The sequence below is a fragment of the Lygodium microphyllum genome, chromosome 17 (assembly GCF_053477565.2).
Source record: "Lygodium microphyllum isolate KBCC chromosome 17, Lygodium_microphyllum_v1.1.10, whole genome shotgun sequence".
NCBI classification, from domain to species: domain Eukaryota; kingdom Viridiplantae; phylum Streptophyta; class Polypodiopsida; order Schizaeales; family Lygodiaceae; genus Lygodium; species Lygodium microphyllum.
The window spans coordinates 38,778,829-38,806,047 of NC_141151.1; the positions used below are offsets into that span (position 1 = coordinate 38,778,829).

General features: G+C 43.7%; 1 protein-coding gene across 1 annotated transcript; it reads left to right on the plus strand.

The window, feature by feature from the left end:
- Positions 1–17,681: 17,681 nt before the first annotated feature.
- LOC148021797 (Inosine triphosphate pyrophosphatase family protein) lies at positions 17,682–25,053 on the plus strand. The gene is made up of 8 exons (XM_087696662.1): positions 17,682–17,948; positions 23,401–23,465; positions 23,548–23,611; positions 23,704–23,713; positions 23,826–23,857; positions 23,938–24,050; positions 24,280–24,356; positions 24,435–25,053. The coding sequence occupies exons 1-8, from the start codon at positions 17,825–17,827 to the stop codon at positions 24,529–24,531; spliced, it is 582 nt and encodes a 193-aa protein (XP_087552788.1). The 5' UTR covers positions 17,682–17,824; the 3' UTR covers positions 24,532–25,053.
- The last annotated feature ends 2,166 nt before the right edge of the window (positions 25,054–27,219 follow it).

The window sequence follows — 27,219 nt, forward strand, 5'->3', positions numbered from 1 at the left end:
GAGTGAGGTTAACACCGCACTTCGTTCAAAGAGACTGAAGGACGGGGGAGAGTGTAACTCGATCCCCCTATCCATAAGGTAAAATCTCTGCTCTGGCCCCCTAAAATACTGTTAAACTTGGTAACTAATCCTACCGGTATTGGGAGGGCCACGATTTAATTAGTTTTATCTAGTATTGGAAAGTTATATGACTTATCCGGTCCACCTAGCAATAGGTATCCAATCGTCAAGATTGAAGCCTCCCACTTTCCTCAATGGGGTTTGCTTAGTTTTCTAATTAGCAAAGCATACTACCACACTGTTTGGACATATAAAATCAGCTTTCTTTTATTACCCCATCAAATTGGGTTCGTTAAACTCAATCTTTAGCACATAACAAACAATTCAAAAATCAGATACTTTATTTCACCATCACTCCATAAGAGTGATACAAAACCGTCTTTCCAGAGAAAGACACCGTCAGCCTAGGATAGGCCCTTCCAATCCCTCGGGATTGGGTTGTATGTGATCACACTCCATCCGCGGTCAACAGGGAATTTATTGGCTCAGAGCCCTTCTAAGCTTCCGCGTAGGCATGGAGAGAGAGAGAGAGAGAGAGAGAGAGAGAGATTCGGGTGATTGCAAGCAGAGCTTCATTGTGTCAACTAGCAGAGAGAGATTCGGTTGATTGCAAGTAAAGCTTCATTGCGTCAACCAGCAGAGAGATATTTCTGCAATGCAGATCATTGTTGTGTTTGTGTGTGTTCTTGACATGACGGTCTACCCCTGTTTATGTAGTAACCAGGGTGAGTAAAAAGAGGACGTTTACTTTTTAGTGTTTTTGATGATGTCATGGATGATAAAGAGTGAACACTTTCTTTTAGTGTTTTTGATTATTTCATTGATGACATCAAGGAGGGGCTCCATTTTTTTAGTGCGAGGATACCAATTTAATGAGCATACGGGCGAGTACCATACGTCTCATCATTGGGCGGCATCACTCCAAGGCTTACGACTAAGGCATAGACCTTGGCATACTTGGCAATGGGCTACGAAGCTTCGTTGGCGCCGTTGGCTGCGCGTAAGAAGCTCCCACTAGCTTGTAGGAAAATCTTCCCGGGAGGTCACCCATCTCGACAGTGTCATCACCCAAGTACACTTCTGCCAAGTGACTATCCACTAGGCTAGTTCTTTTTGTTGTTCTATACTACAAACATATTCCTAATAAGCTAGTCTTTGGAGGGTCTCCCAAGTCTTCCTTCCATGAATTGACATATAATACCTCATTAATAATAACAATTATCTTCATAATAAGAGTCAATTTCATAATTAGAGTTAGTTTTTAAAAATGTGCAACATAAATCAATTTTCTTTGGAATATATACACACATTAAAATAAACTAAGTAATGGGGACATTACATTCTTCCCTCCTTAGAGAAATGGAGATGTCCTCATCTCAAGAGATTTTTTTTTTATAAGGGTTACCTCATCGACCCAAGTGGCATCCTCTTCAGGATAATCCTTCCATTATACTAGGTGTTCTCTTAGGATTCAGCTTCTTAGAGGTTTCTCCCTTGTATCTAGAATCTTCTCAAGTTGCATTTCCAAAAATCCTTAGACAGGCATAACTATTTGTTCGCCATTAAGCACGTGATTAGGGTTTGGTACATAAGGTTTAAGTAGGCTTACATGAAATACATTGTGAATCTTGAGATGGGGTGGCAATTTAAGCTTGTAGGCTTGGCTTTCCATTACTTTGATTACTTCATTTGGTCCACAATACCTTGGACTAAACTTTTTGTATTTCCCCAAGGATAATGAGCTCTTGTCGGTCCTTACCCTTAGAAACACCATGTCACCTTCCTTGAATATTCTTACGGATCTTTCAAGATCTGCATAGGATTTTTGCCAATATTGAGAAGCTTGGATGTCATGTTAGATCAATTGGATTTGTTGGTCCATCTCTTTAAGCATAGCCTTAGAAGCCGCTACCTTGAGAGTGGGATCTGAGAAGTTTAGAGATGTATGACATTCTTGCCCATACAAGGCTTGAAATGGCGACATCTTAATTGTTTGTTGAAAGGTAGTGTTATAAGCAAACTCCACCAAAGGTAAATGTTCAATCCACTATTTCAGTTCTTTGCCACCATAAGACCTTAGAATATCTTCAATGGTCTGGTTCACCCTCTCAGTTTGGCCATCAGTTTGAGGATGATAAGCAATAGTGAAGCATGTTGCGTTCCAATTGCTTGGAATAGGCAAGTCCAAAACTTAGAGGTGAATCTGGAGTCTCGATCATCACTGATTATGCTATTTGGCAATCTAGGTAACCTAAATACTTCTTTGATAAAGACTCGAGCAATGTTAGATGACTTATAGGTTGTTTTGATCGGGATCAAGTGTACAAATTTTGTCAATCTATCAACCACTACCATGATGGAATCATATCCACCAGCGATTGTAGGAAATCCAACAACAAAGTCCATACTTATTGACTCCCATTTCATTTTTGGAATGTCCAAGGGTTGTAACTCTCCAGGCATCTTGATCCTTTCCACCTTGACTCTTTAACAAGTCAAGCACTGAGTTGCGTACTTTAATACATCCCTTTTTAATCTTGGCTAATGATAGCTCTTATGAATTGCATTGAGTGTCTTGGCATACCCCGAATGTCTTGCAATGGGGCTGTCATGTGCTTCTCATAAGATCTTGGCCTTCACTTCTGGTCTTTTTGAGACACAAAGGCGATCAAGGTAATATAGACAACCATTGCTAGCATGATAATCCTTAATCTTAAACCTTTCTTTGGCATCCTTCTATTGCCCACTGAAGGTGAAGGGCGTCCCATTTGCATAAGAAAGAGTAGTTGGTTTCTACAAGCTGCTTCAACTTCTCAATTTCATGGTTCCTGGCAAGGACTGTGCTCTTAGTATAAGATGTGATAAGGTGTTGTTTGTGTGCTTGTTCAATGGAAAGTTTGGTGACCATGAGTTCCTTGGCTGCATGGGCAACTTTGACAAACACGAATTCCGACTCATCCCTTGAGCAAGGTAGCATTCATACTTTCGTTGCTAAAGGCTCGTCCAAAAGACCCAAGTCTAGCTGATCGTAGCTTTTAGCCAGCATGGTAAACATGGCATCCAAGCATCTAAGGCAAGCAACTAAGTCATCGCCTGTATTCTTAGCCAAGTCGGCGGCCAAGGTTAGAATGGATCTACACTGGTAAGAGGGTGTAAGGCCGATAGGTGGCTTTGGTTTGGTTGTGTTGGGGGTAAAGGCGCCTCCGCCGTGCCGCCTCGTGTATTACTACACTGACAGTACCCGCCACTGCACACTGCAGGTGGCGGGCGCCCGTCACGTCACTTTATTCTTTATTCTTTTAGTGACAGTTTGAATAAAGGAAGGCCCGGTCACACATTGTGACTGTTGGAGTTCCCATTTCTTGTCTCTCTCTTTCTTGCTCTTGCTCTCCCGCCATAGCTCGCGTGCAAGCTTCGATCCTTCTCACCTTTCAACTGGTATCAGAGCTTGGCATTCTCTTGCTCGAGCTCGACTCGGTACTTCCCGACCTTCGCATCGACTCGCTTCACGCATTGGGTCTCCATCCCGGCAGCCATAGCCAACCTCTTGAGCTCCCGACTCTCCCCGGCTTCCCGAGCTCCATCTTGGCCTTCTTGAGCTTCATCAGGGCCTTGCCCTTGAGGTATTGCTTCAGCATTTGCAAGCATTTGAGTGTATTCTCAGATTGAAACAGGGCAGGAACAAAGGGCAGCCACTCTTCTTGAGCTCCATAGCTCATATCTTCCCTCCCCTTTGCATTGGGCCTTCATGGCTTGGTATGTGCCTACCTTGGGCCATCATTGAGCCCCCCATTACCCCCTTTTCAGCCCATGTGGAGCAACAGCAAGTTCAGCACCAACAGGGCAGATTGCATCATTTTTTTCCAGGCTGTGAGCACTCATCTACTTCAGCTCCACACTTGGCCATTGCTTCTTGCTCTCTACCTTGATCAAGAGGGCTATAGACTTCATGTTTGATGTCATTCAAGCTTTGGGTATTGGTCTTGATCTTTCGGGGCTGATTTCTTCAGATTTGGGACTGTCATAAACTGTCATAACAGGCTGAAAACAGGGCAGCACCATTGGCATTAGCATTTGTTGCTTATACTCCATTCCGGTTGTGCTATTTGATGCCCGTATGCGGTCTACATGATGCCTAGTGCCTTGGGAATGTATGCACATGATTATGCCATGATTTTGGCTTGAAATATTGGCTGATTTGGGACTGTTATTTACTGTTATACAGTGCTGGAAACAGGGCAGCCACACTTGGCATTGGCATTTAATGCTTATACTCTACTCCGGTTACCTTGTTTGATGCCCGTATGCGGTCTACTTCCTACCCGGATGTATTGGGGATGTATGCATTTGGTTTGACCATGATTTTGGCTTGAATTCGGGGCTGAAATCTACTGTTTAGAACAGTAAATACATGCTGGAATAACAGTGGGCTGAAGGTACTTTACATGCTTTGGCACTTACCTACCGATACCGGATGTATGCTTTGAGCTTTGGCATGATATCTTTGACATTTGGGGACGACTTGGAGCATATGTATGAGATTATGGGATGCTTTTGAGCTTCGCATTAGCTCCGTCTTCACTGGCATTTGAACCGACTCGGCATGCTCGTGGACCGCCTATGCCTCATGTCTCTGCTTGACAGTTAGGCTTTTGCATTACATGCTTTGGTTCGTGACATATGCTATTTGGTTCGTGTATGCCATACCGACATTTGGAGCTTGGATTTGGATGTATTTGAGCATTCCCGGCTTACTTGATCACTGATCTTGGTTGCTATTTGGATGTCATTGAGTTAACCGAGAGCTTATTTGGGCTTATGTATTGCTTCATGGTTAATACAACCGGTGCTTCATGTATGTCATGCTCTCTCGGATGCGCTTGATGCATTGACAGGGTCACTTATCACTGGTGCTTTCTCTTGGGTTGTTTGAGCTTCTGAGCTCGCTTTGTACGCCTTTTGTGCCAGTGGGAGCATTTTACATGCTTTCTTGACCTTTGACAGTTGCATGCTATTGGAGCACTTACATGTATTTGGAGCAGTTTATGTCTTGAGCAGCTACATACACATTGAGACTTTGGGATCATACTCCGATCTTTATGGATATGCATTGATGTACTCTTGGTTCACAGGATGCTTATGAGCTGAGTCTCATATTTGGATCTTTCTCTTTGAGCAGATACCTATTTGTGTCAGGTTTTGGCAGTTACAGGAACACTTTGCCTAGAGTGTCTGGGGGTGTGCCTTTCACTGGCAGATGTTATTTTGACATGCTTTGGTGTTGAGCTCATGTTCTTTTCACTGTCATTGACCTTGCTTATGTCTGTTTCATGCCAGCTTTGGACCTAGCATTGTTTGCTTGACATATGGATCCTATTTTGGGACAATTTGCTCTCTAGATTGCATACTTGCAATTTATTACAGCAAGCGGTTATTGGTGGACTGAGTTGTACTTTTCATGCTGAAATATCCTGATTTGGTATACCGCACCTAGTACTAAGTGGGCAGCAACTTTTGGCACACTTTGCTCACCCTTTGGACCCCGTTTTGGTCATTTTTGGGCAGTTTCTGCAGTAAAACAGCAAGCAGTTTTGGACTGTTTGGGCATTTCCAGCCTGCATAATGGCGTCATCTTCGCATGATAGTGCCATCTTTAACATTACAAAGTTGGATGGTACCAACTACTCTTACTGGAAGAGTCAAATATGGCAGGTTTTGGTGCAGAAATCTCAGATTAAGCCACTTCGGTTGAGTGGGGAGCAGCCTGAAACTATGGACATTGACGACTGGCTTGAACTTGATGAGCTATGCAAGTCCACGATTGTATTGTCTCTCACTGAACAGGTACATTATAATGTATTTGAGGAAGCACAGAGTGCATGGGATCTATGGAATAAGATCAAGAATCTTTATGATAAGAAAAGTCCGGCGAGTCAGATGTACTGGTTGAAGCAGCTTATGGATCTGCGCATGAAGGATAATGCGACTATGTCTGCTCACTTGAGCCAGTTCCATGCTATACTGAAGAACCTGACTTCGCAGGATATCACCTTTGGAGAGGAAGTAACTCCTCTTTTCTTGCTTGGAACTCTAAATGAGTCATGGGATGTATTCCGCACTGCTCTTTGTGCCTCTAGTGCTACTCTAAAATTGGCAGATGTTGAGAGTGCTCTTCTTCAGGAAGAGGTGAATCGCAAAAACTTGGATGCCTCTCGTGGTAGTCATGCTTTGACAGTTAGAGGCAGGAATGACAGGTATGACCGTGGTAATGGCAGAGGCCGTGACTCGCAGAAGGGTCGGTCTAAATCTCGTGGTGGCAAGTCGCGTAGTAAGTCGCGTGGACGCAATGCAAATGTCACTTGTCATCATTGTGGGAAAAAGGGCCATATTAGACCACAGTGTCATGAGTTGCGCAATGAGAAGCGCAAGGATAAGGGGAAAGATAAAGTGCAGGAGAAGTCCTCTGATCGTAGCATAGTACCTGCGAAGTCCAACGTCAAGATTGAGGAAATTAATGTCACGCAGACTGAAGAGTCCGATGGTGGTGATGAGTTTATACTTGCAGCTAGTTCTTCTGATGCTTCACACTTGACTGAGACACCTAGTATGTATGCACAGTGCTGGTTATTGGATTCAGGTGCGTCCTTCCATGTGACGCCTTACCGTGAGTGGTTTCACTCTTACCGTACTGTATCTGGATCAGTCAAACTTGGAGATGACAGGTCTCTTGATATTGTGGGCTGTGGAGATATTCAGTTGCAGTTTTCCACTGGCAGTTCCTTTTTGCTCAGGGATGTACGTCATGTACCTGCGCTTACGCGTAGTCTTATGTCTGCAGGACAGTTGGATGATGCAGGATTTCATGTCTGTTTTGGGGATTCTACCTGGAAGATTACCAAAGGCAGACTTGTGCTTGCTAGAGGCGCCAAGGCTGGCAGCCTCTATCCTCTTGTTGTATCTGGGTCTTCTGTAGACCATGTTTTGGCAGTGGGCTCTATCCCACATGTATCACTTTGGCATGCCCGTTTGGGGCATATGTCTTTGAAAGGAATGAAAATGTTATCTGGTTTGCAGTATCTTCCGCCTTTGGATTATGCATGTTTTGACTCGTGTGATCATTGTCTTTATGGTAAGCAGAATAGGTCTACGCATAAGAAATCGGGTAGGCCACGCATGAGTGAGCCCTTGGCATTAGTGCATTCCGATGTTTGTGGGCCTATGCCTTGCATGTCTATGGGTGGCGCGAAGTACTTCGTTATCTTCATTGATGATTTTTCTAGGAAAGTGTGGGCTTATCCCATAAAGCAGAAGTCCGATGTCTTGGCAGTTTTTCAGAGATGGCTTGCTCTTGTTGAGAACCAGACTGGGTATAGGCTGAAATGCCTTAGGACAGATAATGGGGGAGAATATGTCTCGTATGCTTTTGAGCAGTTTTGTGATGACAGGGGTATTAAGCGTCAGTTGACCGCCCCTTACACCCCACCCCAGAATGGTTTGGCTGAGCGCATGAACAGGACTATTCAGGAGCGTGTGCGCTCTATGCTTAGCCATGCAGGCCTACCCCCGGGTTTTTGGGCTGAGGCAGTTAGTACGTCAGTGCATGTCATAAACCGATCGCCTTCCAGTGGATTGGATTTCCAGGTTGCAGAGGAAGTTTGGGCTGGTAAGCCACCCTCTTATGCGCATCTCCGTGTCTTTGGATGTGAGGCATTCTGCCATGTGCCCAAGGACAAGAGGAGTAAATTGGATCCAAAGAGCATTAAATGCATATTCCTTGGCTATGGTGAGTCAGGAGAGATGGGCTATCGCCTATGGGATCCGCAGGCACGGAAAATAGTACGCAGCCATGATGTCGTCTTCCATGAAGACAAGATGCACAGGCAGCCTGAGAAGGTGGTTGAGATCCGCAGAGTGATCTTTCAGGAGGAGCCTAAAGCTCCAGCACAGCCAGTAGTACAGCCTGCAGCAGTTCCTCCACAGGGCCAGGATGTTGGACAGGTAGTTAGACAGGCAGGAGAGCCTGCGGTGAGACGGTCTGCTAGAGATAGACGTCCACCTAACAGATTTCAGCCCTCTATGCATTATGTTTTGGTTACAGATGCAGGAGAGCCTTTCACTTATGATGAGGCTATGCGCAGGGGTGACAGTCACTCCTGGGAGAGGGCTATGCAGTCTGAGATAGACTCCTTGCATAAGAATGAGACTTGGGATTTGGTTGCCTTGCCTAAGGGCAAGAAGGCTTTGCCATGCAAGTGGGTGTACAAGCTGAAAAGTACCCCTGGACACCCCAAGCCGGCATACAAGGCTAGATTGGTAGCAAAGGGTTTTAAGCAGGAACATGGTGTGGACTTTGATGAGGTCTTCTCTCCTGTGGTTAAGATGACCACCCTGCGCTTAGTCTTGGCTTTGGTTGCACAGCTTGACTTAGATCTATATCAGATGGATGTCAAGACGGCTTTTCTACATGGGGACTTGCATGATGAGATCTATATGGATCAGCCTAAGGGCTTTGCAGAACCTGGCAGGGAGCACCTAGTGTGCAAGTTGAAGAAGAGCTTGTATGGCTTGAAGCAGGCACCTAGGGAATGGTATCATAAGTTTGATGCCTTTATGCAGTCACAGGGCTACAGCAGGAGTGCTATGGATCCGTGTCTTTACACGAAGAAAGCCTGTGATGGCAGTTTGCTTATCTTGGTACTCTATGTTGATGATATGCTGATAGTAGGGAAAGCTCATGATGAGCTAGATGCTCTTAAATCTCAGCTAAAGAAGAGCTTTGAGATGAAGGATTTGGGACAGGCCTCACATATACTTGGGATGCGCATTAAGCGCGATAGGCATCAGGGACTTTTGTATCTCTCACAGCGGGAGTACATTCATAAAGTCCTTGAGCGCTTCCGCATGCAGGACGTAAAGCCTATTGGCTGTCCATTACCTTCTTATGTGAAGGTATCACAGGCCGATTGTCCGCAGACAGATGAGCAGAGGGCCGAGATGGCCAAGATCCCTTATGCATCAGCCGTGGGCAGTTTGATGTATGCCATGATAGCCACTCGTCCAGATATTGCACATGCAGTTGGTGTTGTGGCACGCTATATGGCTACACCTGGCAGCAGACATTGGGATGCCGTGAAGGGTATCATGAGGTACCTGAAGGGCACAGCAGATATGTGTATTTGCTATGGCAGCCAGGATACAGGGGTCGTGGGGTACACTGACTCCGATTATGCAGGACATGCAGGTAGTAGGAAGTCCACTTCTGGCTATGTATTCACCTATGCTGGAGGGGCTATCTCTTGGATGTCCAGAGTTCAGAAGTGTACGGCTTTGTCTACCACTGAGGCCGAGTATGTTGTAGCCACTGAGGCTTGCAAGGAGGCCATATGGTTAGGCCGTCTAGTTGCTGACCTTGGGATTGATGCTACACCTACACTGCATTCGGATTCTATGAGTGCCATTCAGTTGGCTAAGAATCCGGTCTTCCATGCGAAGACGAAACACATTGAGGTGAGGTATCACTTCATACGTGGTGTCGTGGAGGACAGGTCTGTTGACCTTGTCAAGATCTCCACTGACGAGAATCCTGCAGATTTGCTCACGAAGAGCCTCACTACTGAGCGCTTTGCCTTCCTCAGGAGGTTGATGGGCGTTGGATGAGATGTCACCTTTCCTCATCCCTTGTACCTATGTACATTTGTACTGTCTTTTCTTTTTCTTTTCTCTCTCACTAGGGCAGATTCGCCTTTAAGTGGGAGGTTGTTGGGGGTAAAGGCGCCTCCGCCGTGCCGCCTCGTGTATTACTACACTGACAGTACCCGCCACTGCACACTGCAGGTGGCGGGCGCCCGTCACGTCACTTTATTCTTTATTCTTTTCGTGACAGTTTGAATAAAGGAAGGCCCGGTCACACATTGTGACTGTTGGAGTTCCCATTTCTTGTCTCTCTCTTTCTTGCTCTTGCTCTCCCGCCATAGCTCGCGTGCAAGCTTCGATCCTTCTCACCTTTCAGGTTGGGCTTAACAGTTTCGCATGGTTGTGGTTGCGGTTGGGGGTGTGGCCTTAGTGTACCATGCGTAGCTTGTGCAGTGGGTGGCATGCGAGTAGATGCTTGGGCGGCAATTAGGGCAAGGTTGAGGTGGTTGATGAGTAGCAAATTGCAGTTTGGGTCGATGGACTTGTTGAGTCTTGATGGGTTTAGATTTTGGAAGGGTAATGGGCCCTGCAACCAAAGGCTTTTATGATATTGATGCTTGATTCATCATGATGGTTTGTGTGGTCAAGCTTGAGGGCGGTGTTTGAGTAGTGTCCTTGGCCGTCTTGACTTTAGGTACCCGAATCCAGGTATTACCCTTGTAATAGGCTTGTGCTTGCAATAAGGTCTTGGGGACCCATCACAGCTTGACGATTCATCAATGTTTGTAGTTTCTTTAAGGCCTCCTAGGTTTCAAGGGAAGATTTCTAGCCTCGCAAGTATGCGGTTGGGTGCTCGTAGGTGGCGGTTTTGGATGTTTTGGCATCCATTTGAGTTGGTGTTCAAGGATTTTAGCTTTGTGGTCAGCTTTTCATTGGTGCTGAGGTTTGGCGGGTGGTGACAAATTACAAACCCCATCCTTAGGGTCGATGGTGGGTTTCTCTACCGGTGGCTTTGCAAACTATGATGGGGTCTCGCAACCCTTGCTAAAAGATGTGACAATTTGTGCGTTGTTGATGGCCAAGTGGATGCACTGTGACTAGTAGTCAACATTACAGTGGGATTGCTTCTTAAAGGTTTGTCCTAACAACGATTCTGAGCCTTCATCTTTCGTGTTTGGCAACACATAAAAGATCATGGGCAAGCTTTCAGACTTGATAGAGACGGCAACTTTGCACTTTCCCAGAAGCACATACGATTGGCCACCAAATGGGTTGAGTTTGGCATTAGTGGGCTGTGATTGTGATTTGCCGATTTGAGTCCAATGATCATGAGTCAGGACATTAAAGTCAATGCCCTCATTGATCAATGCATCAATGGCATGTGTCTACTAGGATGTAATGGTCATGCGTAGGTAAGTCAGAGCTATTGCTTCCTCATCCTCCACTTCAATCTTCGTAATGGTGGCTACAGGAACATTGATAGGGGCTTCTAGCATCGAGGGTTCGTGAAGTGGATGTGGGGGGTAGTACTTTCTTATGCGGCTACCATTAAAGAAGCCTATGCCCTCGCCTTCCAGGGTTTCAAGTTCCACATTGTCGATTCGCATTCCGCGCCGGGGTTCAACAGAGCAACCCCGGCCGCTTACCTATTTAAAGTTTGAGAATAGGTCGAGGGTGTTTCACCCCCGATGCCTCTAATCATTCGCTTTACCTGATAAAACTGCGAGGAGCTCCAGCTATCCTGAGGGAAACTTCGGAGGGAACCAACTACTAGATGGTTCGATTAGTCTTTCGCCCCTATACCCAAGTCTGACGAACGATTTGCACGTCAGTATCGCTACGAGCCTCCACCAGAGTTTCCTCTGGCTTCGCCCTGCTCAAGCATAGTTCACCATCTTTCGGGTCCTAGCAGGTACGCTCCCACTCAAACCTTTCACAGAAGATCATGGTCGGTCGATGGTGCACCCCGTGAAGGGGATCCCACCTGTCAGGTTCCTTGCGCCTCCGTGGATTTGCCACCCACCGGCTCGTGTACATGTTAGACTCCTTGGTCCGTGTTTCAAGACGGGTCGGATGGAAAGCCCAGAGCGCCAGCATCCCGAGCGTGCAGGTGCAGAGCCCGCCACAAGTGGCGCACGCTTCGTTCCTCGGCCGACGCGACAGCATCGGCGAGCCATCTAAAGCCCGCTCTTGTCCCGCTGCACCGGCCCACGCTGACCAGCGCCCCGCGTCGAGCGGCGGACCAGTTCGCACCGTTCCGCATCCGACCGGGGCGCACCCGCGGCCTCCATTCGCTTCCCTCCTAGCAATTTCAAGCACTTTTTAAGGCTTATGGTGCAAACTCTAAAAGGTCCTAACCCCCTAAACTTCATTTTTTGCTTATCTCCCTTGATCGAGTATAAAAGTACTAAGTCTCCCTATTCAAAACCTCATTGCTTGACGTGTTTATCAACTCTTGCATCATGCCTTTTTGTAGAGCACATGGCTGGCTAGAAGCCGAGTCTCTGATAAGCATTCTAGCTCAACTAGACATTCCGTCCATGCTTCCTTCCCCTTCCATCTCTCTTGAATGGCGATTCTCAAGCTAGAGACGAAGAATTCTACAGGTAGAATTGCCTTCATTCCGTAGGTCAACCTAAAGGGGATCTATCCCATGACTATTTTATAGGCTGTTTGATAGGCCCATAAGGATGCCATTAGTTTGTTATCCCAGTCGTTGTGCAAAGCAGAGACTACCTTGGTTAGGACGTTTAGCAAAATCTTATTTGTTGATTCCACTTGGTTGTTTACCTGAGGGTAGTAGGGCGAGGATTTCCAATGGATGATCAGGAAGGTGGACAAGAGATGAGCAATCACCTAATTGATGAAGTGTGTGCCTTGATCATTGACAAGTTCGATGGGGTAGTCAAATCGAGAGATTACCTACTCCCATAAGAACTTAGTAGTGGTTTGTGCGTCGTTCTTTCACGTGGCTTGAGCTTCCGTCCACTTTGTGAGATAATCGGTGGCAAGGATGTTATATTTGGCTTGCAAATATTGAGCCACGGGACTAATAGATCCAATGAAGTCGATCCCCCATTTCTCGAATGGTTGTCGTGCTATGATGGGACATAGCTTTGTTTTGTCCTTGCAAACTGGCATGTTGGTCCGTTGACACTCATCACAATGTTTCATGAATCGTGCCGCATCTCGAAAAAGCATGGGCCATCACAGTTGAGATTGCAGCACCTTGCAAGCTTTCATATCTCCACTGAAGTGTCCTCCTGCAATTTTGTTGTGCGCCTCAACTAGTACGTCGTGCATTTTGTGCTCACACACGCATATTCGCAGTAACTCGTCTTGTCCTAGCCAATAGACTTGGCCTACTATTAATTGATAGGAGTGGATTTTGAGAATGAGTTGCCTTAGTCGGGCCTTTTCTATGGGTTGATTAGGTAATCCATGATCCAGCCACTTGAACTATGTCGTCTGCCTAGTATGGCGTCAAGTCAGCTCTAAACAGATCTCTTTTGCTAGATAGGGTGAATAGATGTGCGTCGGGCAATTCATCTCGAATGCCTTGTCCAACAGCTTCTCTAGTGGGTATGAGAGACAATATACGATCAGCCATATAGTGTTGCTTTCCCTTGCATGCAATGATGGAGAATTCAAATTCAAGAAGCAGAAGTAACCATCAAGTTATGCATCCTATAGCGTAGGGTTTGTTCACTAGATACAACAAGGCTTGATGGTCAACGAAGAAAATAAAGGGCATAGCTAGAAGATAATGCCGAAATTGCTTTATGGCGAACACTATGGCTAACTCTTCTCGTTCGGATGTGGAGTAATTCATTTCTGTATCCATGAGTTGTCTATTAGCAGAACTCACTGGATAGTCTAGATTGTGGTCACTAGGCTAGCACAATATAGCTCCATCTATGAATTTTGAAGCGTTGATATATGAATATGAAAGGTTATAAGATTAGTGCAATGGTTAGATCCTTGTTCAATTCCTGATATGTGTGCTAGCATTCTTGAGTCCATTTGAATATTATCAACAGCTTGTAAAGGGTCTAGCAATCAATGAGTAGTTTAGCACAAACCGTCGATAGTACCTTGTGTGGCAGAGGAAGCACTGCACTCCCTTGTAGTCAGTTGGGGGTGGATGATCAACAATAAAATTGACCTTCGAGAAGTTAGTGGCAATGTTGTTCTTGGACACCACGTGGCCTAGGATGCATTTGTGCTTTACCCAGAACTGGCACTTTAAGGGGTTCAATGAGAGACGATATAGTCTACATTGTTCAAAGACTATTTGTCTAAGTATTCCTTCTAGTTGGACGAACACATAAGTCATCAACTAGGACCTCTAACTCTTTTCTAAGCATGTCCTTGAATATTGTGCACATGAGAATTTGAAAAATAGCTCGTGTGTTAGTCAATCCGAATGGCATGACTATGTAGGTGAAGACACCCCACTCGGAGGTGAAGGCAGTCTTGTGCCTGTCATCAGGGTGCACTTGCACATGATTGTATCCTGAGAAGCCATCCAGAAAAGTATAGGCCTCTTTGCCTGCTACTCTCTTTAGCATGTGTTTAGTGTATGACAGTGGATAATTGCCCCTCTTGGTAGCAACGTTTACCTTCTTGTAGTTGACACACACTCTGATCTTTCCATTCTTCTTCAATATGATCATTACAGGCGAGACCCAGTCCATGTGCTCAATCTCGTAAATGAATCTTGCCCTTAGTAGCTTGTTAATTTCTTCCTTGACATTGTGAGCATGCTTGGGATTCATAGGGTAGTATAGTCCTTACTTGACCGACATTGCATCGGGGGTCATGGGGATATTATGAGTTACAACACTCGAATCTACCCCTTTTAGCTCATCAAGGGACCAGGCAAAGATGCCCATGTACTCTTGCAAGAGATCAATGAGACTTGCCTCCTCTTCCTCAGTCAAGTCATTGGTAATAAAGACAGGTCAGGATGTCTCCCCTTCCTTAGCTAGATTAATCTCCTTGACTTTGGTTGGTCCTTCTATTGGTTCACTTGCTTGCCCTTGTCATTTGGATCCTAGCAAGATCACTAACATGTCACCTTTCTTAAATTTAGTAAATTGCTTTGGTAAGTCTTGTGGCTTCCTTTGCTCTTCCATGTGCATATCCCTAGGCTGCTTGTGTCGCTCTTCCTTCAATCTTCAGCACCTCAGGTGGATTGGCAGGTTCCCTTTGGTGCATCTAGTCTTAGGTGGTTGTGGCACCTCAAGATCACTATCTAAACTTTCCTCCAACTCAAAATCAAACTCTTCATCTTCTCTAGAAGAGAGAGTCTCGCTCATAGTTTGGACGGTGACTCTATCGTAAGCACTGGTGAAGCACTTGGTTGGGCAATGTTTGCTTGGTCGTAGTCAATTGCCCCTACATGCTCTAGCCATGCTCGATCACAATCCATGCACATGACTCCTCTCTCAATTCTAAAGGCATTCTTTCTACGCTGGTTGGAGTCAGCTTGAATTTGCTCTATCATCCTTCCCTCAGTGTCATACTCCATCGTGTCCACCTCTCCTTTACTTCCATCATTGAAGGAACAACAATCATCATATTCTTCGCTAGAACCATCCTCCTCTGACTGCTCATCATCGCCTAGGTCTTGATAGGGCCTTTCCTTCTTGTCAGTGATTAAGACCCAATTGTATGTTAAGTTTAAGTTGTGCACTTTGGTCCATCACCACTTAGGTTCGTTAGAGAGATCTTGGAGAGATTTAAGGTTGGTGGCTAGATTGCCAGCTAGTTTGCTTGTTAGATATTCTAGGATCTCTAGGAGTTCTCGCTTGTTACTTGGGACGTGGAGTTCAATGAGGTTGGATTATCCGTTCAAGCTTTTGGCCATCATGCAGATTGGCACTATGGGTACATTTCTAGGCTTATCAACTGCCCTAGCAGCTGGCTCAAAGGTAAAACCTGGAGTAAATGCATGCTTATGTATCCTTTTGCATATTGTTTACGTTGTAAATTCTGAAAACGAACATAGGTAAGTTCCATTCTTTTGCAAAATTTATGAAACTCTAGAGCAAGCCCCTTACATAATGTAAGCCATTACTCAATTACTATTTAGGTAGATCATGGTGAAAATATATGACACCTTAATATTCTTTTTGAAAAATTTCTCATTGGTTCTCAACAAAATGTTATAATACTTATCTATCTATAGTTGGGTTGGGACAACTGACCTTAATGTATGGCCAAGCTTTGCCATTGACGATCACAACATCTCCGAAGTACTCCAACTGCACAAGATAAAGTGTCAATTAAATATATCCACCACAAAAAAACATTAAGGCATGCAAGATGAATGTGATTTAAAAACTGGTTATCATATTTGTAATGATGACCTATGTGTGTTGTAATAGTCTGCTAGCCCCTTGCCTTTCGTCATGCCCTACTCTCTTTTGCCAACTGATCTTGGGCAATTTGCCTACCTATGGTGTCTAGGCCTTGTCTTTGTGGTGCTGTATGAGGTGTGGATGCATCTCTTGATTCCATGTATGAGGCTCTCTAGTTAGACCATCTGGTAGCATACCTTGACCTTATTGATGTGGTCCCTACACTGCATTCAAATTCTATGAGTGCTATTCAGTTGCCCAAGAATTCGGTCTTCCATGCGAAGACGAAGCATGTTGAGGTGCGTTACCACTTTATTTGAGAGGTCATTGAGGACAAGTCCATTGAGCTTTTCAAGATCTCAATTGATCAAAATCTTGCAAATCTGCTCACTAAAAGTCTCTTAGCGGAGAGTTTTACCTTCCTTAGGAACTTGATAGGCATTGGATGAGATGACATCTTTCCTCATCTTGTTGTACTTATACACATTTGTACTTTGCCACCTTTTTCTTGTTCTCTCTTCACTAGGAGCACATTCATCTTTAAGTGGAAGGTTGTTGGGGGTAAATGCACCTATGTCAAGCCGCTAGTGTATTAGTTACACTAGGAGTACCCACATCATGTATTAGTTACTTGCACACCTGTACATTGCAAGTGGTGGATACTCATCACAATCAGTTTATTCTTTATTCTTTTAATGACATTTGAATAAAGGGAAGGCCAGTCACACAGTGTGACTGTTGGAGCTCCCACATCTTGTGTATCTCTCTCTTACTCTTACTCCTTCCACCATAGCTATTGCTTCCGCTTCGTGCTTCCAATTCAAGGCTCACTTCCTTCAATTTTCAGCCAGTGACATAGTTCTTTCTTCTCTTCAAAGAAAGTGTCCTTTCGTAGTTTAAGCCCTCTCCAAGACATTTTTGAATGGTATGTTACGTGTCCCTATTATGCCATAGCTCCCTCTCAACTTTGTTGGCATATCAGATTCTCTTCCAATTTTCAGCAGCAGGTAACATGCTCGCCGGGGGGGGGGGGGGGGGGGTGCATCGTGTCGTATCAAGGTCGTTGTGTCACGTTGCACGATGTGTTATGATAAGATCTCCTCTGCGTCAGTGAGCTTGCTCCCCTCTTGAGCTAGTATGCTTCGCACTAGAGTTGCTTTGATACCAAGTGTTACGGACTTTCATGGGACTTCAAGTCATAACCTGTCATGAGGCACAAAATGACACAACGAAAAGGCACACAAGTTATATCAATAAGAAATCCTCTGTATTCATGATATAGAAAAATACAACATTGAGACACATCTTAGGACTACATTCTCGTGATGCCGCACATGTGAGGGTTCACCACTGAGCAGAAAATCACATGTAGAGTGGAAACCACGCAGGGCTAAGAGTCACTATTACTGTCTATATAGATGTTTTTGGTTCCAATGCCATAGTATAGTTACAAAGCCCATACCCTACCACCACCATCACCACCACCACTATGTGCCCTTGCCCACAAACCTAAAACAAAACCTTTTATTAATAAATAGAATAGAAAGATTTAATTGAATCCATAAAGTGGGGGAAAAAATAGAAAGATTTCGAGAAATTGAATCCATAAAGTGGGGGAAAAAAGGAAAAAGAGATAGAGGGTATTGAAAACCTGAGGTGCTTCATGTTTTCCTTCCTACTTTCTCGACCGAATCGACCTGATAACATTGCGAATCATTCATTACAGTTGCTCGTGCAGAAATTCTTCACCTTCGGACTCAAGCACAATGGCAACTGCCAAGCTGGTCCTGCCCAAGCCTGTTACATTCGTGACAGGGAATGCCAAAAAGCTAGAGGAAGTGAGGATGATCCTGGGTGACAGCATCCCCTTCCAGTCTTTGAAGCTCGATTGTAAGTACTTTGTGATTCTTATTCAAGAAGAGAATGAAAAGGTTGAAAGTAAACGTTTAATGATTCTTTGGTTTTAAGTCAAGTATTTGCTTTCTCTCTGTCTCTGAGAGAGAGAGCAACATAAATCGGCTAGGTCTATTTGATATAAGGGTGATGGAGTCACGAGTGGCTCGATGAATCTGGAAAGTTGCACGGGCATTTGAGATGCAGTTTAAATTTTCATGAAAAATAAACATTGAACAAATCTATTATGTCTAACTTCAGAGTGGATCCTTGAAGTGCTAACTGCTGGAAATCAGGTCCTGTAGTATTTTTGAAGCCACCACATCCTACTCTGCCAGTGTTTGTCACTTCAATGCTGATCAATAAAGAGCTAGATGATGTGTAGCATTGGAGTTGCGTTTAGTCCTGCATTTCCTCTTCAAAGCCACTGGAAACTGCAGGAATCGCAAATTACAGTCAATCGGTTCACAGGGGGTTTCTTAGTTTGCAGGGGATTTGGTAGTTTGCAGGAAGGGGTATCATGCTTGCTTGTGTAGTACTCACAAATTACACTGAAGAGTAGATCACGAGTTGATTCTGTTAGTGACACACCTTCTAGACGGGCAGTCAGGTGGGCAGCCTTTGGGCAGTCGGGCAGAGGCAGTGAGCAGGTGGATCGTTTCTGGGGAGTGCTGGTCAGGGGGGAGGTCAATGGCAGCACAGGCAGGTCTGGGCAGTCACGCAGGTCAGTCAGACTGGCTGTGTCACATTGCACAGCCACAGTTGACCAATATCAGCCTGGTTGACCTGCTGCCTTTTGTCCTTCCTGCAGCCTATTTAAAGGCCCCAGCCAAGGGTGGGCATGGGCCACTATCTCTCAATGGAGTAGACTGCTTGGAGCAGAAGGTTGAGCCTCCTTTGGTGCAACAATAGGTGCTCCCCCTAGAGGACAAAGACCACCACTAATGAAGAAGAGATGGAGACTAGACATTGTTGCCCTATGGGATATAATGTGTATCCGGTGTGGCTACGAGCTCCTTATCCCAAAAACATCCTTCCACAAAGGTGGTTTGGGAAAATATATAGGACTTGAAGTTGATTGGGCTAGGAAGGCATTGGGCATGAATTATTGATTGCCCATTGCTACACAAGTGGATTGTTGTAGTCATGGGGGTTTTGTAAATGACTGTAGAGGGGTTTCTCATCGACCTGTTTGATGATACATAACTGGCAACCACATCCTTTCAAAGCATGTCACAGTCATTAACAAAGATATGAACTTTATCCTCATGCATGGATAGCTTAAGTGCTGGCTCTATAGGAGTGCACATAGGCTTGCAATCTTGCATATTAAACCTATGCAAAAGCTTATCCACATATTGCGATTGTGACATGATAATGCCATGTTGATTTTGGGTGAATTTGAATCCCTAAATAGTAATGTAAACAGCCTATATTTGACATAGCGAAGTATGTTTCAGTTTGGCCTTGAAATTTGCAATTTTATGCTTCTTTGGTCCAGTGAGCAGCTTATCATCTATATATAGAATATTTACCAATAGGTCCCCCCTTCATTCTTAGTGTAGAGAGTGGGTGCAGTTTGACTATTTGTGAACTCAATGTTAGCAAAATAAGCATCAATCTTGATTCTTAGCATACCATGCATTAGGGCCTTGTTTTAAACCATAAAGAGCTTTATGCAACTTATAAACCTTGTGCTCTTTTCTTTTCACCACAAATTGTGACACATAAACATCCCCATGTAGGTCACTATTCAAGAATGGCATCTTGATGTCCAACTAATGTACCTTCCATCCATAATTTGTAGCCACCATTGCAATAACACATGTAGCTGTGCTCATACGAGATGTAGGAGCAAATGTCTCCTTATAATCAATGCCCTTTTTTGTGTGCATATCCTTTGGCTATCAAACGTGCTTTGTACCTCTCTACAGTACCATTAGCCTTGCACTTTAGTTTGTAGACCCATTTGGTTCCAATGGCTTTCTTGCTTGGGGCAACTTAAGATCGCACTAAGCCCTTCCCACGATCCGAAGAAGAGGATCCCTTCCGACTTCGCCTTGGCTTGAGGATCGGAATCGGAATTTGAGGCAGATGATGACTTGTCGCAGGAGTCTACATCCCGCTTGTCTTCTGCTCCTTTTTCTTCCTGGAAGCTGCTAACTCTTTGCAATCCTTCCTTAAATAACCTTTCTTGCCACAATGATAACACTAGGCCTTCAACTTCTTCATCTTTGAATCCCTCTCTGAAGCTGCAAAAGCCTCACCTGAACCTCCATAATGTGACAAAAGCCTCCCTTGTAGTCACGAAGTAGCCTCATGCTCAAGTAGCATGGAGGACATGTGAAGAAAACTGACAGGAGTCGTAGATGTTTGCGCCCGTAAAGCATTCGCCAGTCCATCAAACTCCCGAGGAAGCTTGTAGAGTACCGTACCAACAAGATGTGCCTCTGATAGGGTAGACTGCATAGTGCGAAGCTGGTCCTGGAGTTTGGTAACACGAAGTAGGAAGGATTGAATCATATCTTTGGATTCAACCTTCAGTTGCTGGAGCTGGCCATAGAGAGTAACAGGCCTCATGGTGGAAGGAGCCTCGTACATCAACTGTAACTTTGACCATACATTTGAAGCTGTCATACAAGAGGTGACCGTTGGTAGGACTTCTTTGGAAATACACCGAAGTAAGCCGAATAAGCACGGGCATAATCTGAATCCCATGTAAGCACAACCTCCTCATGGTTGTCTTCATCAAAATCAGATGGAACAAGAGAAGGTTGTTGAGGACGTGCCATAGCTCTGTTAACCACGTACCATAACCGCTTTTGAATAAACCAAGCCTTCATCACCGCACTCCACGTGTAATAATCAGGTCCATGGAGCTTGTCATCAATGGATGTGCATGGAGGAGCCATCTGGAGAGGATTTAGAAAAGAAGTAGAGAAAAGAAGGGATTGGGAGAGGGAACACAGCCAAACCACGAGCACAGATTGCAAAAAGCAAGAGTTCACATGCAGTATAATCCAAAAACTGATCAAAATAAGCCAAAATCTGCTGCACAAAGTCAAAAAATCAGTTGAAATCTGCTAGAAACAGCAAAAACGGCCTGTTTTGCCAGTCGCCCAGCCTAAAAGAATGCTGTAAACAGCAAAACGCAAGCTGCACACTGCCTAAACAGGTGTAGGGAACTGTTGCCAGCAGCATGATGAAGAAAACATAGGCAGCAGGAGGTGTTGGACAGGCAGGCGATGCATATGCTGATCAAAACGTAGAGTATGAAAGCCAAAATCTGGTCGCAATCAGATTGACAGTAGTTGCCAGGGCAGCAGAGGGGTAAATTAGTCCTAAAATTAGCAATAAAACACAGCAAAAACACAAATCCTGAAATCTGATACCGTGTCAGAAGTGGTGCAGCAATGGAAGCATAAACAACATGCTAAAATAAACTGCTGAAACACAAGACAAGAGAAAGAATAAACACAAATACAGATGAGAACTTAGATGTATGGACAGGAAACGGATTCCATATCGAACACAAGACAGCAGCATACAACAGTGAGTCACTGGTTGCGTGGGCACCTTGGCACCGGCTCCTCTCTCCTCAAAAGAATCCACAAATGATGGCTGAAGTACATAGAGGAGGAGGAGCCCTAGCAATATATAGGCATAAAATGGGGGGAGCAATAAATGCAGTCGGCCAACATTTAATGCTGGTCAGCCAGCATTAAATGCTCCCCAGCCCTAGACAGCACTCTAGAAAATGCCAGATAAATACTACATAAAATGCTGTAGCCTCTGCAGCATAGACTCACACCTGAGCTGACTAATCTGCTAACATCATCCTCACGGTGGCTTGATGTGCAATGCCATGCTCAAGCAAAAATGTCTCAATGCACGAGACATATATTCCCTCTCCCTATGGTGCATAGAGTTTGCACCTTTGGACCGGTTTTTGCTTCCAAGTTTGCAACCAAGTGTTTGAAGTGCATAAATACATTTGATTTTGCCTTCAAATGATGTATCTAAGTGTACCTAGAGTAGTCATTGATAAATGTAATAAAATATAAATGACCACCAAGTGCTCTAGTCTTCATAGGACCACACACATTAGAGTGTATGAGCTGCAATTTCCGGACAGCACGCACTGCACTATCCTTCTTGAAAGCATATCTTCGCATTTTTCCAATAATGCAACCCTCATGAGCATGGGGAGGTGGGAGTATCCAAAGTAGGCAAAGCATCTACCATTTGACACTTCTGGAGAGTCATGAGACTGCCGAAACTCATGTGACCATAGCGAGCATGTCAAAGCTCTATATTCAGCATATCAAGTGTAAGAGTGCTAATTGCCAGAGCATCACAAGAACTCCTCTTATATGTGTCCAACAAAAATAGGGCCTTATACAATGTACCTGACAATCAAAGAGCAGTCCATCTCTCTGTCTCTAACAATACACTCGTCATCCTCAAAGATGACCTGAAATTCATGCTTATTAAAAGTTGAAACGGACAATAAGTTCTTTGTGATACTAGGCACAAACAAAACATCAAGAAGGATGAAATTTGAACCATCTGCAACAGTGATCAATGCTAAACCAATGCCACATACATCATAATTGCTGTTATTAGCACATGTAACATGCTTCCCTGTAGGGGCTGAATGCAAAGATGTCAACAAACACTTTCGTGAAGTGACGTGCCTAGATGCCCCACTCTCGAAATACCAAGTATGTTGCGTTTCAGCAACATTAAATGCACTATCAGCCATGGATGTCTCATAATTGCACGTCAAGAAAGCATAGTCCTCTACAAAGTTGGTTGTAGCATCCCCCCATCCGAAGATTGAGTGGCAAATGTATCCTGAAGAGCCAAAACTGGAGTCCATTTTCTTCTCCTTGGCTAACCTTTTCTTGCATTCATCAATATAATGTCCTGGTTTCTTGCAGTAGTGGTATTTCCCCTTTTGCTTTGCGTTCTATGTCTCTTGGGCAGCATTTGAAAGATATATGTCTTACGATGCAGTTGGGCCACCTTTAAGGGATCCTCACCACAAGGTCCCTGAACTGGATGGCAGCCTTTGATCAAGCTGGTAGGTAGCTTGTCTTGAAAGTTTGTAGCTCAATAGTTCTGCAAATGGGTCAGGTGGCTGAGTGCGAAGCTCCTTGTTTTTGTTACATTTTTCAACTGTGGTTAATAGTATCCAGATTGTTAGTATACACCCACACCAGTAGTTGAAAAACATGCTTGATTTTATGTTATCTTAGAGCAGTTCTTTAATTGTGGCTCATAGTAGCATATCCATATGAAGGAATGACATAGAAAAGGTTGTGAAATCAAGAACTTGTGTATACATGAGATGGAACTTGTAGTTTGTAAAAAGCTTCTGAAGCTGGAACTTCAAAGTTATGTTTTTGATATGTTTGGGCACTGAGTTTGATGTGCTTGCTGTCAGTGCCGGAGCTTCAAGGGGAACCAGAAGAGATTTCCAAAGAAAAGGCACGGATAGCTGCAAAAATGGTAATCTTTTGTATCAAGCTTATGCAAAATGAAGGTTGAGGTTCCTGTCCTTGCTCATTCTTCTACTTGCTGTTTTGAAAAGATCAATGGTCCAGTTATCGTTGAAGATACCTGCTTGTGCTTCAATGCGCTGAAAGGTCTTCCTGGTATGTATAATAGAGTTGGAAATGCTTTTTCTTGCTGGCTAATATCTGTCTCCATAAACCAGGCATTTGAGATCTTATTCTTTTCTCTGCAGGACCATATGTGTAAGTGTTCAATCTTACTGCAGTCTCTCATGTTGTTGTAGGAGGCCAAATACAGGCAGGCATTCTATTTGAGGCTTAAGATTGATGGTCGCCTATTGGTTTGTCAATGCAGGAAATGGTTCCTTCAGAAGCTTGGGCATGAAGGTGATGTTATATTTTAGGAGGCATTTTGTAAATGACTGAAATGTCTTTTTGGCAGTAATATAGAAGTGCGCCTCATGCAGGATTGAATAATCTTCTGGCTGCTTATGAAGACAAGTCAGCATACGCTCTATGCATCTTTTCATTGGCCCTGGGACCTGACTCAGAGCCAACCAGTTTCATGGGACGTACTGAGGTGCAAAGAAATGCTTATTAAAGTTTTAAACCATTTTAGGGTTCATAGGATGTTTGATTTGCCTGCAAGGTGGTACTCTGGAACTTTTCTGCAATTTCCTTTTCATGTTATGAAAGGCCTGGAGGTTTCAAGGGCCATGGCTTCTTATTGCTGCAATTGTATGGAACTTAGCTATCCTACATTTCAGGGCTTTGTACAGGACATCAGCTTCTTGCTCTGAATGTTTCAGGGCAAAATTGTACCTGCACGCGGGTCTAATGACTTTGGTTGGGATCCTGTTTTTCAGCCACTAGGGTTTGAGCAGACGTGAGTAATTGACCAAGCAGTGTTTTGTAAAAGAGAATGATCTTGGGTCAGAAGGTTGATATCTGACGTGTTTTGCAGATATGCTGAGATGCTCAAAGATGTGAAAAATAGCATCTCACATCGCCGAAGAGCCTTGGATAAATTGAGAGAACACTTGAAGGCATGGACTGCTTGAGTTTCAAGAGGTCCCCCTAATGAATACTGCTTAACAGAAAGGGTTTTTTGTCACAGTACAATCATGAACTGAATTGGAGACCTTTTTGTCTCCCAGTAAGGGGATGTGAAAGGCTGCACCCAAAACATAAATCATTCTGTGGAACTAGCAAATTTTAAACCTCCAAACCTGAAATTTGACCTGATTAGTGTAGCTAACAGGAGTCTTGCAATGTAATTGAGGTTTCCACATCAATCACAGAGAATAGCAGGTGCAATAGAGAAAGAGATCAACTATATTACTTCGTGCCCTTTGAGGGACGTGCCTTTTGGCAATAGTAATTGAGTAAATATAAACGTCTTTACATGGCTTAGCCCGGAATGAATTTTGACATTCTTAAATCACTGTTTGCACTACTTGGAACTCATTGCACCACTTGGCAGTCTGTTATTGGAAGGTCGGGCAAAAAGCAGTGTGTCTGACAAGGCTGATGCCTCTATGAGATCCCTAATGGAGAGATGCTAGAGACAAATGCTTTGTTCTTTCCACTTTTGACTAGATAGTCTGTGTCTCTGTCTGTCTGTCTGTCTGTCTCTACACACACACACACACACACACACACACACACACACACACACACACACACACACACACACACACACACACACACACACACACACACACACACACACACACACACACACACACCCCTCCATATGTGGGTAGGACTCCATGGTATATGCATGTATAAAAGTTATGCAAGATAAAGTGCTGTACATAATCAACCAAATCGTATGGTGTATTTCCTTAGTTGCAAGTAAGAGTTGGCAAAGCTTTAAGGTATACTTACCTGAAATGAAATGGCAAATAATGCTAATGATATGAGTTGACCATTGATACAATGTTTTCTTTTTGACCATCCTCTCTTTGTTGAAAGAGCTTGCTGTTGTGGAGCGGCACTTGAGTCATGGTAGATGCAGATTGGTCTTTTTCAAGGGCCCTCTCAATGTATACGATCATTTTAAAGCTTGGTTGGTTCAGTTTTCTAGTGTAACCTTATTCCAAAGTAGTTCTTTCACTTGAGGGCTTGAATAATGGTTTAATCTGAGATGACAATCGAAGAGTGAATCTTAAATTTAGTTCGTGATGCTTGAAATAATGTTTAAAGATATAAAAATATCTAAGCATGTTTGTCATGCAATCTATTTGATCAAGGTTTTGGTAGTCGAGAAGATTTACTAGCCTTAGCTTTGTCAAAAAAGCATATTTTGTTGCTCTATTTATATTGGCTTGATGTGATATACATCATGTTGAAGTGGTATTATTGTCTCTTTACTACTCTCTCTCTCTCTCTCTCTCTCTCTCTCTCTCTCTCTCACAACACAATCGCTGCATACATAGCTCATTTATGTAGTTATCATTTACAAAATCTTGATAGATGGCTCCAGTAGTCAAGTAAATCCCAATCATGTAGTTTCTTTTGTAGTTCTTTTAGTTCCAATCATTTTCCTTTTTCGTTAGCACAACATTCTTAATCATTCTTCATTTGTCATCTCAAATTAAAGGTTTGTTCATGAGCATAACTTTCTCAAATCTCTTATCACCTCTCCCTATGGTGAAAGGAAAACACCTAAGAGAGGGTTGACTTAGCTCTTGCCCTAACCTTGAAATGTTTTCAAATACTTTCTCAACAATCTTAGTAGCAGCATTGTCCAAAGCAACCCGAGAGCCAATCCCATGAGAGGATTACCTATGCCATGGAGTTTGCAACTTGGAAGTAGAGAATCGGTCTTGAAGCATTGGATAGTCAAAGTGATCACCAAAATACTTTTACACAATTGGTAGAGCTAGAAAAAAAGTCGTCAATTGAGGCGACTACATCTAATAGGAAAATGAAGAAGGTTGAGGGAAGAACAATGAAGTGTAAGAGGTATAGAAGGAAATTGAAACATGGATGCATCCAAACAAGGACGTTACAATAGATGCTATCTTTTAAGTAGTTAATGAAGTTGTAATAACAGTAGAAGATTGCATGCATGCACGTTTACAAGGCCACCTCAATAGGTGGCATAAAGAAACAAAAAAGAAATTAGGTGATGAGGATTGGCAAGCATGTACAACCTTCAAACTAGAGATCAAACTATTTATGGTGTAATTTAGGCAAGGGAACAATCAAGCATCTTTGGAGTTTAAAATCATGAAACCAAAGTTGAAGTATTAAAGCAATTAAAATGTTTTGAGGGAACTATAATATGAATCATAGATGAACTTATATAAGTACTGCTCAATGTACGACTAGATGAAATTGACAAGACAAGGTGGCTAGAAAAGAGAACAAATGGCAAATGGGGAATTTAGTTATTGTAATAGCTTTGACAGTTGGATTATCTTTTTGTGCTAATGACACCCTGAAGTGGATTGTAACTAAAAATTTGATGCATGTCTCTATAGTATCCTTGAGGTGTCTTAAAGGACTTTAAAATGCCATTTCTTTTATTTGTTTGTTTGTATGTTTGTGTCTCTCTCCATGTTTGAAGGAAACGATAAGAAAGAGGATGTCATGTTGTTTTGACTACATGAATCACAATGTGTGATAATCTCTCTTGTACCCTTGGTATGCTCATCAAGTAGCCTGGTACTTTTGTCAATAGTGAAAGTAATGAAAGAGCATTAAACTCTATATTTGGGAATTTCCCATCAATATGGGAA

Bases quoted from the DNA above. Each gene is read 5' to 3' on its own strand.
- LOC148021797 (XM_087696662.1), top strand. From the start codon at position 17,825: ATGGCAACTGCCAAGCTGGTCCTGCCCAAGCCTGTTACATTCGTGACA. The intron at 23,858-23,937 runs GTGATGTTATAT...CGCCTCATGCAG, and splicing joins TCAGAAGCTTGGGCATGAAG to GATTGAATAATCTTCTGGCT. The intron at 24,051-24,279 runs GTGCAAAGAAAT...TGAATGTTTCAG, and splicing joins GTTTCATGGGACGTACTGAG to GGCAAAATTGTACCTGCACG.